The sequence below is a fragment of the Cryptomeria japonica genome, chromosome 4 (genome assembly GCF_030272615.1).
Source record: "Cryptomeria japonica chromosome 4, Sugi_1.0, whole genome shotgun sequence".
In the NCBI taxonomy this organism is placed as follows: Eukaryota; Viridiplantae; Streptophyta; class Pinopsida; order Cupressales; family Cupressaceae; genus Cryptomeria; species Cryptomeria japonica.
Genome location: NC_081408.1, coordinates 393,636,295 through 393,650,591, shown reverse-complemented (window position 1 = coordinate 393,650,591; position 14,297 = coordinate 393,636,295). Strand labels below are relative to the sequence as shown.

The 14,297-nt window shown below is 41.1% G+C and overlaps 1 protein-coding gene across 3 annotated transcripts in view; it reads left to right on the top strand.

Annotated features, from left to right (window-relative positions):
• The window catches only part of LOC131074663 (SMR domain-containing protein At5g58720), a 306,623-nt gene that overhangs the window by 12,465 nt on the left and 279,861 nt on the right, over positions 1 to 14,297 (top strand). For all 3 annotated transcript variants that reach the window (XM_058011330.1, XM_058011328.1, XM_058011329.2), the window contains exon 3: positions 10,946 to 10,971. In XM_058011330.1, the coding sequence (XP_057867313.1) occupies positions 10,946 to 10,971 (26 nt within the window). The remainder of the gene's footprint in view (positions 1 to 10,945; positions 10,972 to 14,297) is intronic.

Below are 14,297 nucleotides of genomic sequence, written 5' to 3'. Positions count from 1 at the left end.
TTAAAGAACTTGACGGTTGCTGAGAGGTACACAACCGTCAACCAACTGACACATAACTACCCGAGAGTGACAACCCACAATACAATTAATTAATACACTGTTGGGGTAAGCAAAATTATCAAATATAGCAGTAAGCATTTTATGCCAACTAGAAAAATTCGTCTTCCAGACGACTAGTAAACATCAAGTAATATTCAAGAGGACTAATGACAAACAATGACTTGGACTGGAGAACCCCAACTTGTAGTGTACCTTCCAAATCAAATGGGGGTTTGTGGGCAACATCCCCAATGGGGTCTGGGGGCAGGGCCCTTAGCAGGGTCAAGGAGCAGTGCCCCTTGCAGGGACGAGGGGCAACACCCCCTCTGCCAACACCAATTACAACCTTCAAAACCATACAAAACCATACAAAACTCCATGGTGCACATCATTTTTCTGATTTTTTAAGACGCTAGAAGTCATACTGGTGAAGTCAAAAAATTGAGATTTTGCAGCGTTAAACCACAACTCAAGTGGCATTTCCACGTACAGCTTGCAAACTTGACTCATTCCTCCCGTACGACTTCCTCATGTACGGTAAATGTTGTACGACTAGACTCCCTTGGCATACAGACTCTTCAATTTGTTTCTTCGTATGGTGTTCTTTTTCATACAACATATTTCCGTATGGCTTGGCGACCTCTTGCGCGTACGACTTTGCTTCTTCCCTTGGTCCTGCTGCGTATGGATTGTGATGCCCGTACGGTGTGTTCTTCTCTTCTCCGTGTGGTATCCTGGCAAGCTTCCCTTTATGCGTTCACTATGCCGAGTGTGCAACCCGTACGGACCTGAGTGCAACTCGTACAAACCTATTGCTTCCATGTATGACCAAGTCTTTACCACGTACGGATTCCCTTGTGCCTCGTACGGTTTATCTCCATCCTCCTACGGGCCTCTATGTGCATCGTACAGATCCTTGTGTACTTCCTTCCATTGTCGTACGACTTTGTCACTTGTGCTTGCTTCGTCTGGTGTCCAAGTGGTATGCCCTGGTTCTCAGATGTTGTCTTTTTCCCTGCTTAGATTCGTACAACCTTTAGTGTTTTGTGCACGAATGTACGACTTGTACAACACGATCAGTGCGATTGTGTAATCCAACCGTACGACGCACAGTCTCAGTGATGTCCGCTATGTATGTTCCAACCGTACGTTGTACGGTCGTGTATGCTCCAACCGTAGAGTGCAGGGGCATGTATGTTCCAACCGCACGGTGTACGGTATTAAGGCTAGGCTCTCGGCTTCTGTGGACCGTATGGTGTAGGCTGGGCTCTCATTTCCTATAGTCCGTATGGCGTACGGTATCAATTCCTCCTTCACTTTAGACAATGCCTTCATGTCAGACCATACGACAGCCTACAACGTACGATGGCAATTTACTCAGCTCCTGTGGACTGTACGGTCAATGTATTCTCGGCTCCTATGGGCCACACGGTCAACTCACTCTCAATAACCTCCAACTCTGGTTTCCGTATGGTCAATTCTTATCAGCATCCAACTCTGATCCATACGGTTAACTTACTTCCGTCGATACCGTACAACGTACGGTTTGCTGTGTGCCCATGTGCAGTGCAAATTTCGCTTCCCAGTCGTGCAGTATGAACTTCGCCTCCTGTCCGTGTGACGTAGGGTAATATATGCTTGCTTACTTCCCTTCCGTACGGTTTCTCACCCACCCTGTATGGCCATTCTTTGTGCAGACACTTTCTCTCTCTAGACAACTTGTCACATGCATACGAGCTTACCCTCTAGATATCTGTGGTGTACAACTTCAACTCGTATGGTTCCTTCAAATTTACTTCCCCCTTTCGTATAATTCTTGTACATAGCTCGTGTGCGGTCCTTTCCTCAACCCCGTAGGGTTCCCCAATACGACTTTGCCCCACACGACGACCCATGTACGGATTTTGCACTTCCTTGATTTTGTCGATTTGTAGCATGTTGCACTCGGGGTGGAAGACTTCGTAGTCCTCCATCTGCCAATGAAATAATCCATTCAGGGAAAACTTGTCTCATCTTCAAAGCAGTCTTCTAGCTCGAGCACCCCTTCATTGTTAGGTTCCATGCCTTTCCTCCCTTTGTCTATACTTAACTCTCCACCCTCGGTCTTTGAGTCGGAGGATGCCAGTTTTTTACTCACTGCCTAATTCCTCAGGTCAATGATGTACTTCCTCCCGTCACTCTCGATCGAGAGTGTGTTGTGTTGATTTTAAGGTAGTGCTCGTTAACCATAGGCAAACATTAGATCTGTTGCCTTCCCAACCATAGACGATAAGCTCTTATCGTCACCCTCGAGCACGCTACATAAATTTCTCACCATCAATTGATCTGCTTGTACATGAATTTGATCTACCTGATTATGATCGAACTTGCTGTCTGATCTCAGTTCCATAGAGGGAAGACCACGTCCATATATATCTGTCAAAAGGAGATATCCAAGAGTCGGCTCTCATCAAGGAGGCACGACCTTCATGAAACATCACATGCCTTCAAATGAGGGGTGGCAGACTTTAATCAAAAGTCGGCCCCCTTTGAAACAATTCCGATAAGTCAAACTCGATAATGTATGTTTAATCATTAAACCTGATAATACATATGTGACTTAATAAAGATATTAAAGGATTAATATAAGTTGATAGATTCATCAAATGTGTAAGGCCAATAGGCCATTCACACATTTGATCTTGCTGAGTCGGCCTGTAGGATTTCTACTGACGCTATATCATCAACACTCCCTCTTAGCTAGGGAGGAATTTTTCTTAATCTCTACAAGTCACATCACCTCATTGATGACTAACATAATGACTACACTCATGTGAATGAAAGAAGCTTATCACCTCATCGTGATGTTTGACCACAATGGCTACTCCCAGAGGGTGAATACACACAAATGCTAAGTCATGGAGTCTCTCACATGACATCCACCATACCTACTCGCAGAGGGTGGAACAAGGGCTGGAACCTCAAACTTCTCTCACAGAGAAGAATGCACAACAAGGGCTGATACCTCAAACTTCTCTCACAGAGAAGAATGCATAACAAGGGCTGATACCTCAAACTTCTCTCATAGAGAAGAATGCATAACAAGGGCTGAAACCTCAAATTTCTCGCAGAGAGAAGAATGCATCTCCACCATGCCTACTCACAGAGGGTGGAACGAGGGCTGGAACCTCAAACTTCTCTCACAGAGAAGAATGCACAACAAGGGCTGATACCTCAAACTTATCTCACAGAGAAGAATGCATAACAAGGGCTGATACCTCAAACTTCTCTCACAGAGAAGAATGCATCAACAAGGGATTGCACCTCGAACTTCTCTCTCTCAGAGAAGAACTCATTAACAAGGGCTTTCACCCCAAATTTCTCCATCACAGAGAAAAATGCATTAACCAAATCTTCATGATGACGTGGCTCCCTCTGAAGCTGAAATGTCAGGCTCCCTCTAAAGCTGAAATGTCAGGCTCCCTCTGAAGCTAAAAACCAAGCTCCCTCTGAAGCAAATATCAACCTTCTCATCTCTTCGTCCAAGGTTACTTCTGACGATATGTCACACTCCCTCTGAATGCTAATTCTTCCTCTTCAAGAAATGCAAGCAATCTTCCTACCTTGAATAGAGATTCGTCAGTGCCTGAACCTTGGGTAGAGGGACCGCCAATGAAAAGCATAATGTTGGCAGTAGTGCCACACACACAAGCCCCAACCAGCCTCGCGGCCACGCTGAGAGCAGTGCCAGTGCAATGTGCAGCTCTTGCATCTATCTGCGCCGCCCACAGATCCTTTTGCAACTCTTCCAAAACCAAATTCAAAGTGAATTCACACTGGGAAGCTGGCAACAAGAATCGGACGATGCTCTGAGCAGAGAGGCCGTCCTTGACGTTGATTACATCGTCAACAAACTTGCAGATAGCATCAAGCGTTCTATCAATCTGCTGCTGCAAATTAGGATTGGGAGCAATACTAGACTTACTGAGCCAATAATGCCCAACCATGTGGCCCTTGTCTGGATTGGCAAGCGAACTAGCCTCAAGCTCTTCCAATGCCTTAAAAGCACTTTGAAACTTGGGTTCCATCGCCTCGACGAATTCATCCGTAAACTCGATTCGACTGACATCGATATACAATCCGAGCTCCTTGTGCTGATAAAGCCAATCCAAGTACCGATTCCACAGGGTTGCGGGCTCCGTCTCTAGCCCTTTCTTCTTCTTCAAAGAATTTGTATCGAGCACAAAAACCTCTCCAGCCATAGCAGCCCAAGTTTGAGTCGCAAGCCGACATCTTTCAACGCTGACAATGCCGAGCTTTGAAATCTTGGGCAAAATCCGGTGACTGGGCAGTAGGCAACTTTTTGCATAGGTTGCTGTCTGCATTCCCCCACGAAACTTCAAACGAAAAGGATTTTGGGCCATCATACTTGTTCTCAAGGCCTGGGGAGACTCGGTCCCCTGATTGCCACCTGATTTGTTTAGATGCCTGACCGACGCCACTGTGAAGGGCGGAGGTTAGCGAGTGTAATCGTTGCATTATCCTCTATAGTCGCCTTTCGATCTGGAAGAGATCATAAATCTGCAATTGTTTCTGATTGAATTTCCCTTGAGAGCACAGGATCTACCTTCAAGCGGTTAGGCTCTATAGAAGGAACCTGGCTCTGATACCATGTTGATTTTAAGGTAGTGCTCGTTAACCATAGACAAGCATCAGATCTGTTGCCTTCCCAACCATAGACGATAAGCTCTTATCGTCACCCCCGAGCACGCTACATAAATTTCTCACCATCAATTGATCTGCTTGTACATGAATTTGATCTGCCTGATTATGATCGAACTTGCTGTCTGATCTCAGTTCCATAGAGGGAAGACCACGTCCATAAATATCCGTTGAAAGGAGATATCCAAGAGTCGGCTCTCATCAAGGAGGTACGACCTTCATGAAGCATCGCATGCCTTCAAATGAGGGGTGGCAGACTTTAACCAAAAGTCGGCCCCTTTGAAACAAATCCGATAAGTCAAACTCGATAATGTATGTTTAATCATTAAACCTGATAATGCATATGACTTAATAAAGATATTAAAGGATTAATATAAGTTGATAGATTCATCAAATGTGTAAGGCCAATAGGCCATTCACACATTTGATCTTGCTGAGTCGACCTGTAGGATTTCTACCTACGCTATATCATCAACATGTTCCGCTTCCAATTATGATTCACCATGGCCGTAATCAACCATCCTCTCTCAAGGAGTGTGTCATATGCCTTCTTCTGCAATGGGATGACTACGAAGTCCAAGAAAAATTGTCGTGTCCCAATCATTAATTTTTGTGCCATCAATGTTCCCAACGACTCGATGTCGTGCTGGTCGACACCTACCAAATGGAAGGGCGACGACCAGAGTGTCGGCTTCCCCAGACATTTCCAAGTGTCCTCCGGTAGCACATTAACTCCTGATACTCATCGACAATGGTGTTTGCCAACTTTTGGTCCATTATTTCCATCTCGACAACAACCGGCTTCCTCTCGATGCTCACCGTCAACAACATTGGATCGCTGGCCTCATTTCCTTCGGGTGGTGGTTTTCGTATCAGTTTCTCCTCTTGTGGCTTACATTGTTTTAGGATGATTGTGTCGTCACTGAGTGTGTTGGCAATTGCCATTCTTAGTTGTGACATAGTTTGAAGAAGGTCTGCCACCTTGATGGGTATGGTTGTTTGTAGCACCTGCTGAACTATGTTCTTCTCTGACTCCCGCAATGACATACTTGTAGTGCCATTGGAGGTTACTCGTCCCTTCGCCAATGCTTGTTCTACTTCAGCTCGGGCTTCTCGGAGTCGTTCCTTCTCCGTACAAACATCAGGGTACATTGCCTTCTTCCTCTGTGCTCTTGTGATTGCCAAAACTGCGTCCTATTGTTCCTCCACGTTCAGCATATTAATACCCTTCTTCTTTGGGTAGTTGGAGTCTTCATGGTCACTTGGTCCACACCATTTGCACAATAATTGTACATTGTCTTTCTTGTTCTGGCAGTCTCTCGCAAAGTGTCCCCATTCACTACATTGTTGACACTGTATGATAGGAAGTCCTCTGGAGCTGTACTGTATTTGATTTCGCCCTCGTTGATTTCCATAACCGCCTGGCGATACATTCTGTGGTTTCGATGGGCTAGACTCCTCCTATGTGAAAAGTACCTGCATACTTCTAGTCTTCAAATTATATGGACACTCCTTGAGTGAATGCCCCAACATATTTCTTACAAAACATATTTCTAGGACAATAACCTTTTGTGTGCCCCTTGCTTTTGCATTCAGTACACCATAGTTCATTACTTTCTTTATTGGTTCCTTTCTCGGCCTTCATTTCTTTCATCATTCTCAGCATATCCCATCGAAGGGCTCGTACGGTTTTGGATTCTTCGTCACTGCTACCGTCGGTGCTCTCGTCATCGTCAGTCTTCCTCTTTTCTAGGGAGGAGGTTTTGTTTTCACTCTCGATGTCCATCGCCCGATTGTAAGCATCAACGTACGAGGACAGAGGCACTACTTTCATCTTCTTGCGCAATGAGGGTATTAATCCCTTTGTGAACCACCTCTTCTTCAACCCTTCGGCTAGCTGGTTCTCCATCTTGTTCAGCAGTTCTTTGAGCCTACGGTTGTAAGCGCGTACACTCTCATTTTTCCCTTGCTTGGTATTATAGATTTCGGCCACGATCTCGTTGTCATCCCTCAAGAGTTTGAACTCCTCTTCATATGCCTTGTCCTTACCACCTAGGTCTGTGTACCAGTCGATAGCAATTCCCTAAAGGGTGGTGGGAAATGCCTTCAGCCAATAATCGTGGTCATCTTGGCCACTCGCTTCCCATATTGTTATACATGTCTTACAATGCAGTACGAGATCCTCTGATCCATCCCCTGAAAATTTAAGGAGTTTTTGCTTCTCCTGGGTGTTTATCATTGTTTTCACTCGGAAGGTATTGAAGGAGTCTTTGGCTCAGGCCACCTTATTCCTGGGTCCTTGATGAGGGACAAGTTCCCGCAAATTGGTTTCTCGCCTGCTTACCTCCTTGTGTGTCAGACCTGGGGGACTGTTTCAACCAGTACGTTCCGGTGCTTTCTTTGCACTGTTGGTCATATGCGTGTCCTCGACACGTCCACCTCCAACGTCCCCAACACTTCGGGTACTTCGTGGTGTGCTAAACCTGGGTGGACTGTTCCAACTGCTATGTTCCGATGCTTTCCTTGCACTCTCGACCACACGTGCGTCTTGTACACGTCCACCTCCAGCGTCCCAAACTTCCAGGTACTTCCAAGTTCTGACTCATCCCTGTACTCCCTCCGACTGAGGGTTGGCGGATCACCTAATTGCTTGGTCTTGACCACCCTGTGGCCTCTTTTCACTTTTATTGGGGTCTATGGGCATGAATCACTCAAGATTGACCCAACTTCTTTAAGGCAACGGTGCCAAAATGTTTACTGCTACAATTGATAAATTAAATATAGGAAATAATAATGTACATGACAATGCACACCAAACACAACAGTAAACTATATCTTTATTTGCGCATGCAATCATTACAGAGAAGAAGACTAGAGATGGTCGGCCAAGGATTACAATAGATCCAACTATCCCGTACTACCTTCCTTGGCAGTAGACAATATATTTAAAAACCTGACGGTTGCCGAGAGGTACACAACCGTCAACTAACCGACACATAACTACCTGAGAGTGATAGCCCACTTAATACAATTAATTAATACACTGTTAGGTAACCAAAATTATCAAACATAACAATAAGCATTTTATGCCAACTACAAAGGATCATCATGCTATCTTCATGCTTAAGGTGTGGATTTTAGCAAGTCAAGGAAAAATAGTATCTAGGCTCTGGATTTGAGGAAGTGAGGGAAAAATGTCATCATGGCCAAGGATTTGAGGAAGTCAAGGAAAAAGTGTTGATGAAGGCTGTGGATTTGAGGAAGTTGAGAAAAAATCACTTCCTTCCACCTCAAGTTGATCCTCATCAAGCACTTCATCATAGTTGATTGATCATCTCTCCTTGATTGATCCTCGCTTCTATCTTCTAACCTGAAGATATCCACTTGCTCGGTTGACTATCCATCACACTTAAGACTCATTCTGACTTGACCTAGAGGTTGCATTGTGAAGCATCATCCAAAGACCACCTTGACTCTTACCTATCACTTGACTACTTAGGGTTGAGAAAACTCAAAACTAGTCTAGAGCCAAAACTACTACCAAGCTAGATGGCTAAGCTAAGACAACTACGCTACCAAGCAAAAATGGGGGGGGCAAAAGTAATGGCGCGATGCGTGAAAACGGGTTCCCATTTGCAATGGCGCGATGTGTGAAAATGTCACAACAATTTGGCTTGCTGGATCATGCAACCAGAGTCATTTATCGAAGGCAAAATATGATTTTCTTTTAATACTAGAGAATGCTCAACAACTGTCTTCACATTCTTCAACCTGAAACCCATCTTCGAAGGAGGAGAAGCCTCCCGTTTGGGAGAATTTGCCACCGTATAATGTTTGGGCGTGCCCTGCCATCAAAAGGGCTCCCTTTTAGGCTGTAATTTAACTATTGAGCATTCTACTGAACATGCCCAGCCATGTAACATCTACTACACTTGAAAATCAAGCCTTCATAATCCAAAGCGTGTGTTCAACTATGACCATTAGCATTCAAGATAATCTTTGCTGGAAGATCTTTGGTGGTGTCCAATTCCACCAAAATCCTTGCATAAGTTGTGTGAATGAAATCTCTTGAATTATCATTTGAGGACACAAAGTTGCCAATAGAGTTTCCTATTGCTGCAAAACATGATTCAACTATTATTGAAGGGGGAGATTTGGGAGACGAACTAGATTGATGTAATTGAAAATGTCTCAGAAGATGGATTAAAATTTGGGTGCTAAGGTTTAAGCATCAACATACTTTCTTCCCATAGCCAAACATAGTTGAGAATGGCATTTTTGTCTTTCTTATTGTCAAAGACCACTGTGAAGAAGCTTTTTGCACCTAGGTAAATTTCCAAATTTTCTTCCATGAGAGGAAGCCATGATTTTGATATCCAATCATGCAGCTCAAGTAGATTGGGCCAAAAGTAGCTGAACCATCCAATAAGCCCATTCTTCGAATAAAATTCTTCATTCCCTCGCAGCTCTGCCTAGATGGCTTCAAAAATCAATTGTTGGGGCTTGTCTAAGCTTTGGACCACCCTCTTGATGACAGTTTCAAAGTTGATTTGAGACAGAGAAGAAGTTGGGGACGCATTCAATCCAGAACAAGCAGCTGGTAAGAAAGAAGCCCTGCTAGGGGTGAACTTATCCATCGGCTGTGAATGAGGCATCACCACGAAACTTGGAGAGGATCCAACCCGCGTAGCCCTGGGATCACACTCAAGAAACCCCCTTGGTAGACAGTCAAGGGCACCCCAACCGCACACCCAGTTGCCACCGTGTGTGAGGAGGAAAGAGTAGAACCAGGAGCCCTAGGCAAAGTATGCACCTGCGAGGGCCTTACACCACCTCTAAGTGTCAATTGCCTGCAATTGTCTCTGGAGAAGTCCAATTTGTGAGTAGAATTGGGTCCACACACATGCAAAGACCCGATGAGCCATGGCAGTCTGAAATCGGCACAGGCATCGAAAGTCCAGTTGCAAGGTTATGATTTGGCCAGTGCATGCTTTTTTACCAAGTTCGAATGAAGAGAGGATATTGCATCAAAAACCTCTTCAATGCTCGGGCAAGAAGTCACATCCACAACCCTATTTGCTGAAGGATTCACAATTTTTAACAGAGACATTGTGCTCCCCTCCTATTTTATGGTTGCTTGTTTTAAAATTGTCCTAATTATTGATTCACATATACCTAACACATTGTTTTCTGCCTACAGTTACATTGGACCACTTAACTTATAGCCCAAATATCTAATATCTTCAATATCATAGAACAAATCTAGAACGCTATAAATATTATTTAAAAATCCATTCTTATGTACACACATGTCCTAGGGGTAGTTAATTCTTGCACATGATCAATCTATGTAAAGTCAAATATAATTCTGAGCTTGATCTTTTAAGTTCCAATTCCAAAGAAAAGAACATCAAGGCATTGGTTGTTGAAAAAAATTGTGTTAACGGCGATGATATTGATAATAAATTTTATTATCGTTAAGACAAAATTGGTCTGTAGGACCTATTCAAATGTGCTAATAAGTTAACAATGTAACATGCCATTTAATTTGGTTGTAGAATGTATCATTGGAGTTGCCCTACTTTATATTTCCATCCCCACATTTAACCATATTGTCCAATTCCTCGTATGTGAAAGTGACTTCATTGTGGATAGTCTCAATACTGCAATCCTTATCTTTCTCCATGTTCATCTAAACAAAACACACCTCTAGTAGTGGGAAGTATCACTTACATCTGAAGACATGCAGTTCAAATAATTTTTAATATCGTAGAAGGTGGAAACGCATTAGTTAATAGAAAGTATATCTTCTTATCACGAAGAACATTTATCATTTTTGTATTCAATGTTTAGATGGTATATGGGAGAATTAGTGCTGCAAGGGTGGCAAACTGTAAATGAATCTGCTTAGCTATTTGAGCGAAAGTTCCCCTTGGCATCTCTATTAAAGTTTTCTTTGCTGTGCTAGATTTTATGAATTATCTGGTTCTCATCACTCTTGTATATATTTTGTTGTGGATTTATGAAATTTTAAATGAATAAGAGGTTAAGGTTAGGTTTATTAATAGGCACATGATTACTGATTTGATGATATGCATAATCCTTTGGAATTCCTCACTTTATTTTTTGCATAAGGTCATCTACATAATATCATTTTGAATATAAGCAATAGGAGTAAATGACAATTGTTTTTTCTGTTTGGCAGGTCAATGTGGATATGATGTTGAGAAGGTACTTTAAGCAAATGATTTAGACGACTGACCCATAGAAAATCATAACCTGTGTATTCTATTGGTTATGTCTAATGTGATTTTATTCAGCCAAAGAGTTTGCCTTACGGATAAAATGATTGTATGTGTTGTTTTGAGAATAATTCTTTTTTTCTTTGTTGTTGAAACAATGTAAGATGCAGAGGTTTAAATTTGAAAAGATAATATAACATATCTTTTAGCCAACTATATTTTCTGTTACATAACTAACATTTAGTGCTTCCATTTATATGCCGGATTGTGTTCAAGTGGAAATATGGGTCATTTATGAAGAAAAAGGACCCAGACTAAAATGTAAGTGGGCGTCCTTAAAATGAAGGACAAATAGTATATCATCTGAGAATATCTGACATTTAATGCTTCTATTTATATGCTGGATTGTGTAGTGGAAAAATGGGTCATTTATGCAGAAAAGGCCCAGACTAAAATGCAAATGGGCATCCTTAAAATGAAGGACAAATAATCTAGCAGTACAGAATATCTAACATTTGATGGTTCTATTTATATGCTGGATTGTGTTAGAGTGGAAATATGATCATTTATTCAGAAAAAGACTGAGACTAAAATGCAAGTAGGTGTGCTTAAAGAAGGAAAAAGAATATGGCACTAGAGAATATAGAAGGAGAAGATAAAGCAATACTTCATGAATTCTGTTTGGTGAAGAAAGAGCTTACTTAAAGAACTACATTTGGTTGTGCATTACATTTAAAGTGTACTTCATCAACTAACCACCTCTTAACTATCAAATACTTCTTAGCTGTGAACCAACTCTTAGCCACTGACTTCTAGCTACCAACCAAATTATTGATTTTGAGACCACATAGTCTAATACCCTGTCTTAATGGGTCTTGCATTGTACAACATAAAACTTAACTCTAATACTAACAAACTTTTCTGTGCAGGAAAATAGTGTAAGATTGAGTAAAATTATAGAAGTGAACATGGCTCACTTAAAGCTATATAACACAATAGACACCGAGTACAAAATTACCAATAGGTGCCAAAATTACGTGCTATACAAAGAAGAGAATGATATGTTACCATATATTACCTTGGAGGCACCCATACTTATATCTTTATGGTCCTTGGTACTCTTACTAGTCATGGTAATTCCTAGGTTAGTCTATCATTATGACCCATGGTTACCCAAATGTCATGGTAAAAACATGATAAAGAACAATGTTGGTTCAGATACGAAGTCAGAATAAAAAAAGAAAGACTAAATTTTTGACAACACGATAAAATCATAAAAAACACAACTGATCAAACTTGTGCAAAATGTTTAACATTCTATTTACCTAGGTAGTTTGCTGGTAGCTGACCAAATTTGGAATGATCGAGTCATCATAGTATCAGTATATGGACAAAAAGAGCCCTAATCAAATATGGAAACTAGCATCCAGATTTGTATAATGATGTGAAACTTTATTGCAAACTAACACGATACAATATTTTTTTTATGATTAAAAGTAAAGGTTGTATTTGTATTGGGATAATTACAAAAACACCTTATAAAGGTTCAATATATGCAAAGAAGAAATAAAATAGGGTACAGAGACTAACTTTTTGAAAGAAAGTAAATTTTATTAAACACAAAGACCTAGTGAGATGTTTAGCTGAATTGTTATCAGCATCAAGAGGGTGCTTCTTGTTGGCATCTGTGGGGGAACAATTTAGATACGACCAAGCTGTCCAGGAGTTTAGAGAAAGTTATCATTTAACAATTTCTGGTACACCACAACCATCTGCACCACAATCATTCAGGGTTTGGTGAATGGTACATAATCCTATGGCAAATCCATCTATAGAAGCTGGAGAAATATATGATTTTAACAAGAAGAAGGGTCTAGTTTAATAGAATCTTAGTGAATAAGACAAGTCAATGGAAACAAACAAACTATGACTCAACTTAATACTGTTGAAAGAATTTTTAATTTGGAATATGCATGTATTGCACCAACGAGTGTTACAAAGGGCTGTATGCATGCTGTATGAGTCAACATGAAATGGAGGTAAACGTAAAAAACAAATTGAATTCGGGGGGAAAGAGAGAAAAAATATGAGAAATATTAGAGGAAGAGAATAAATCATAAATTAAAAAGAGAAAATTAATTACAAAAAAAAAGAAGAAAAAAGAAAAAGACATTGAGAAGGATAAGACATGAAATAAAATGAGGAAAATTTGTAATTATTCTAACCCAAGTGTATGACATAGAGAAAAATTAATCGAAAAGTTTAAGATTCCCATAGTTCAACTGTACAACACAATGGAGAAATTACTCACCATTTTATGGTCTACAATAATTTCGTCCACCATACGATCTCAATATCCATCATTCACCGAATGGTCTACTAATTTTATCCCTATTGTACATTGTATGATTGTATGGCTTGCCCTGGCCACCACTGGCATATGAACTTTTAACATTGATGCCACTGTATGCCTTTATAAATTTTTTTTCTGTGCTTCAAACAGATAGTTATTACTATATAGTGTGAAGTAATCAAGTGGTTCTTTATACGACCCACCATAGTCACTTCTGTCTCCACCATATGATCCACCATTATCACTTCTCTCCACTATACTGATTGCATCAATATCCTTCATTGTATGGTTTGTACTTCCCTCATCCGCCATACAACTCTTGCATTCTATCAACATCATATGGTCTACCAATTTCAATGAGCAGCTATGAAAGATTTTGGGCATTGTACGGACTAGTCTTGGCCTTGTTTTTGTATGTCTTTCACTTGATATCGTACAATCTACTATAAACATCACCATATATCTTGCCTTTTGGATTCCTACTTATATGGTGAGTTCTTTGAAGTTGCAGATTTAGGGTCTCCAGAGCAACCTCTGTTGCCACCTGTGATGCAATTCCTAGGTATATATTTTCTACAATTAGCATCAACAGTTTGACACTGGAGGTAAGAATTAAAAGTCAGTTGGAATAACCACTTGTTCAAGCCAAGAGAATTCAAATTTAATTGTAAGAAGTTAGCAAATATTTTGCTGAACAATTTTTAGTTCAGAAGGTTCAACAATTACAAATAGAGATTATGGCTGGCAAAGGGAGAAAGATAGCTTATGATAATGAATTAATAGGTATCTCTTTGGTGCCTAGACCTAAGATTCTAAAAACAATGAAAGACAAAAGCCTGGAAAAAGAGACTATTGACACACCAGGGAAAATAATTAGCAAAAGCTAAAGGGAAGAGGAAGCAGCGAGAGTAGCAAACAGCGTGAACACTATAGAATCTCTCAATTGGGAGAGTTTTACAGCT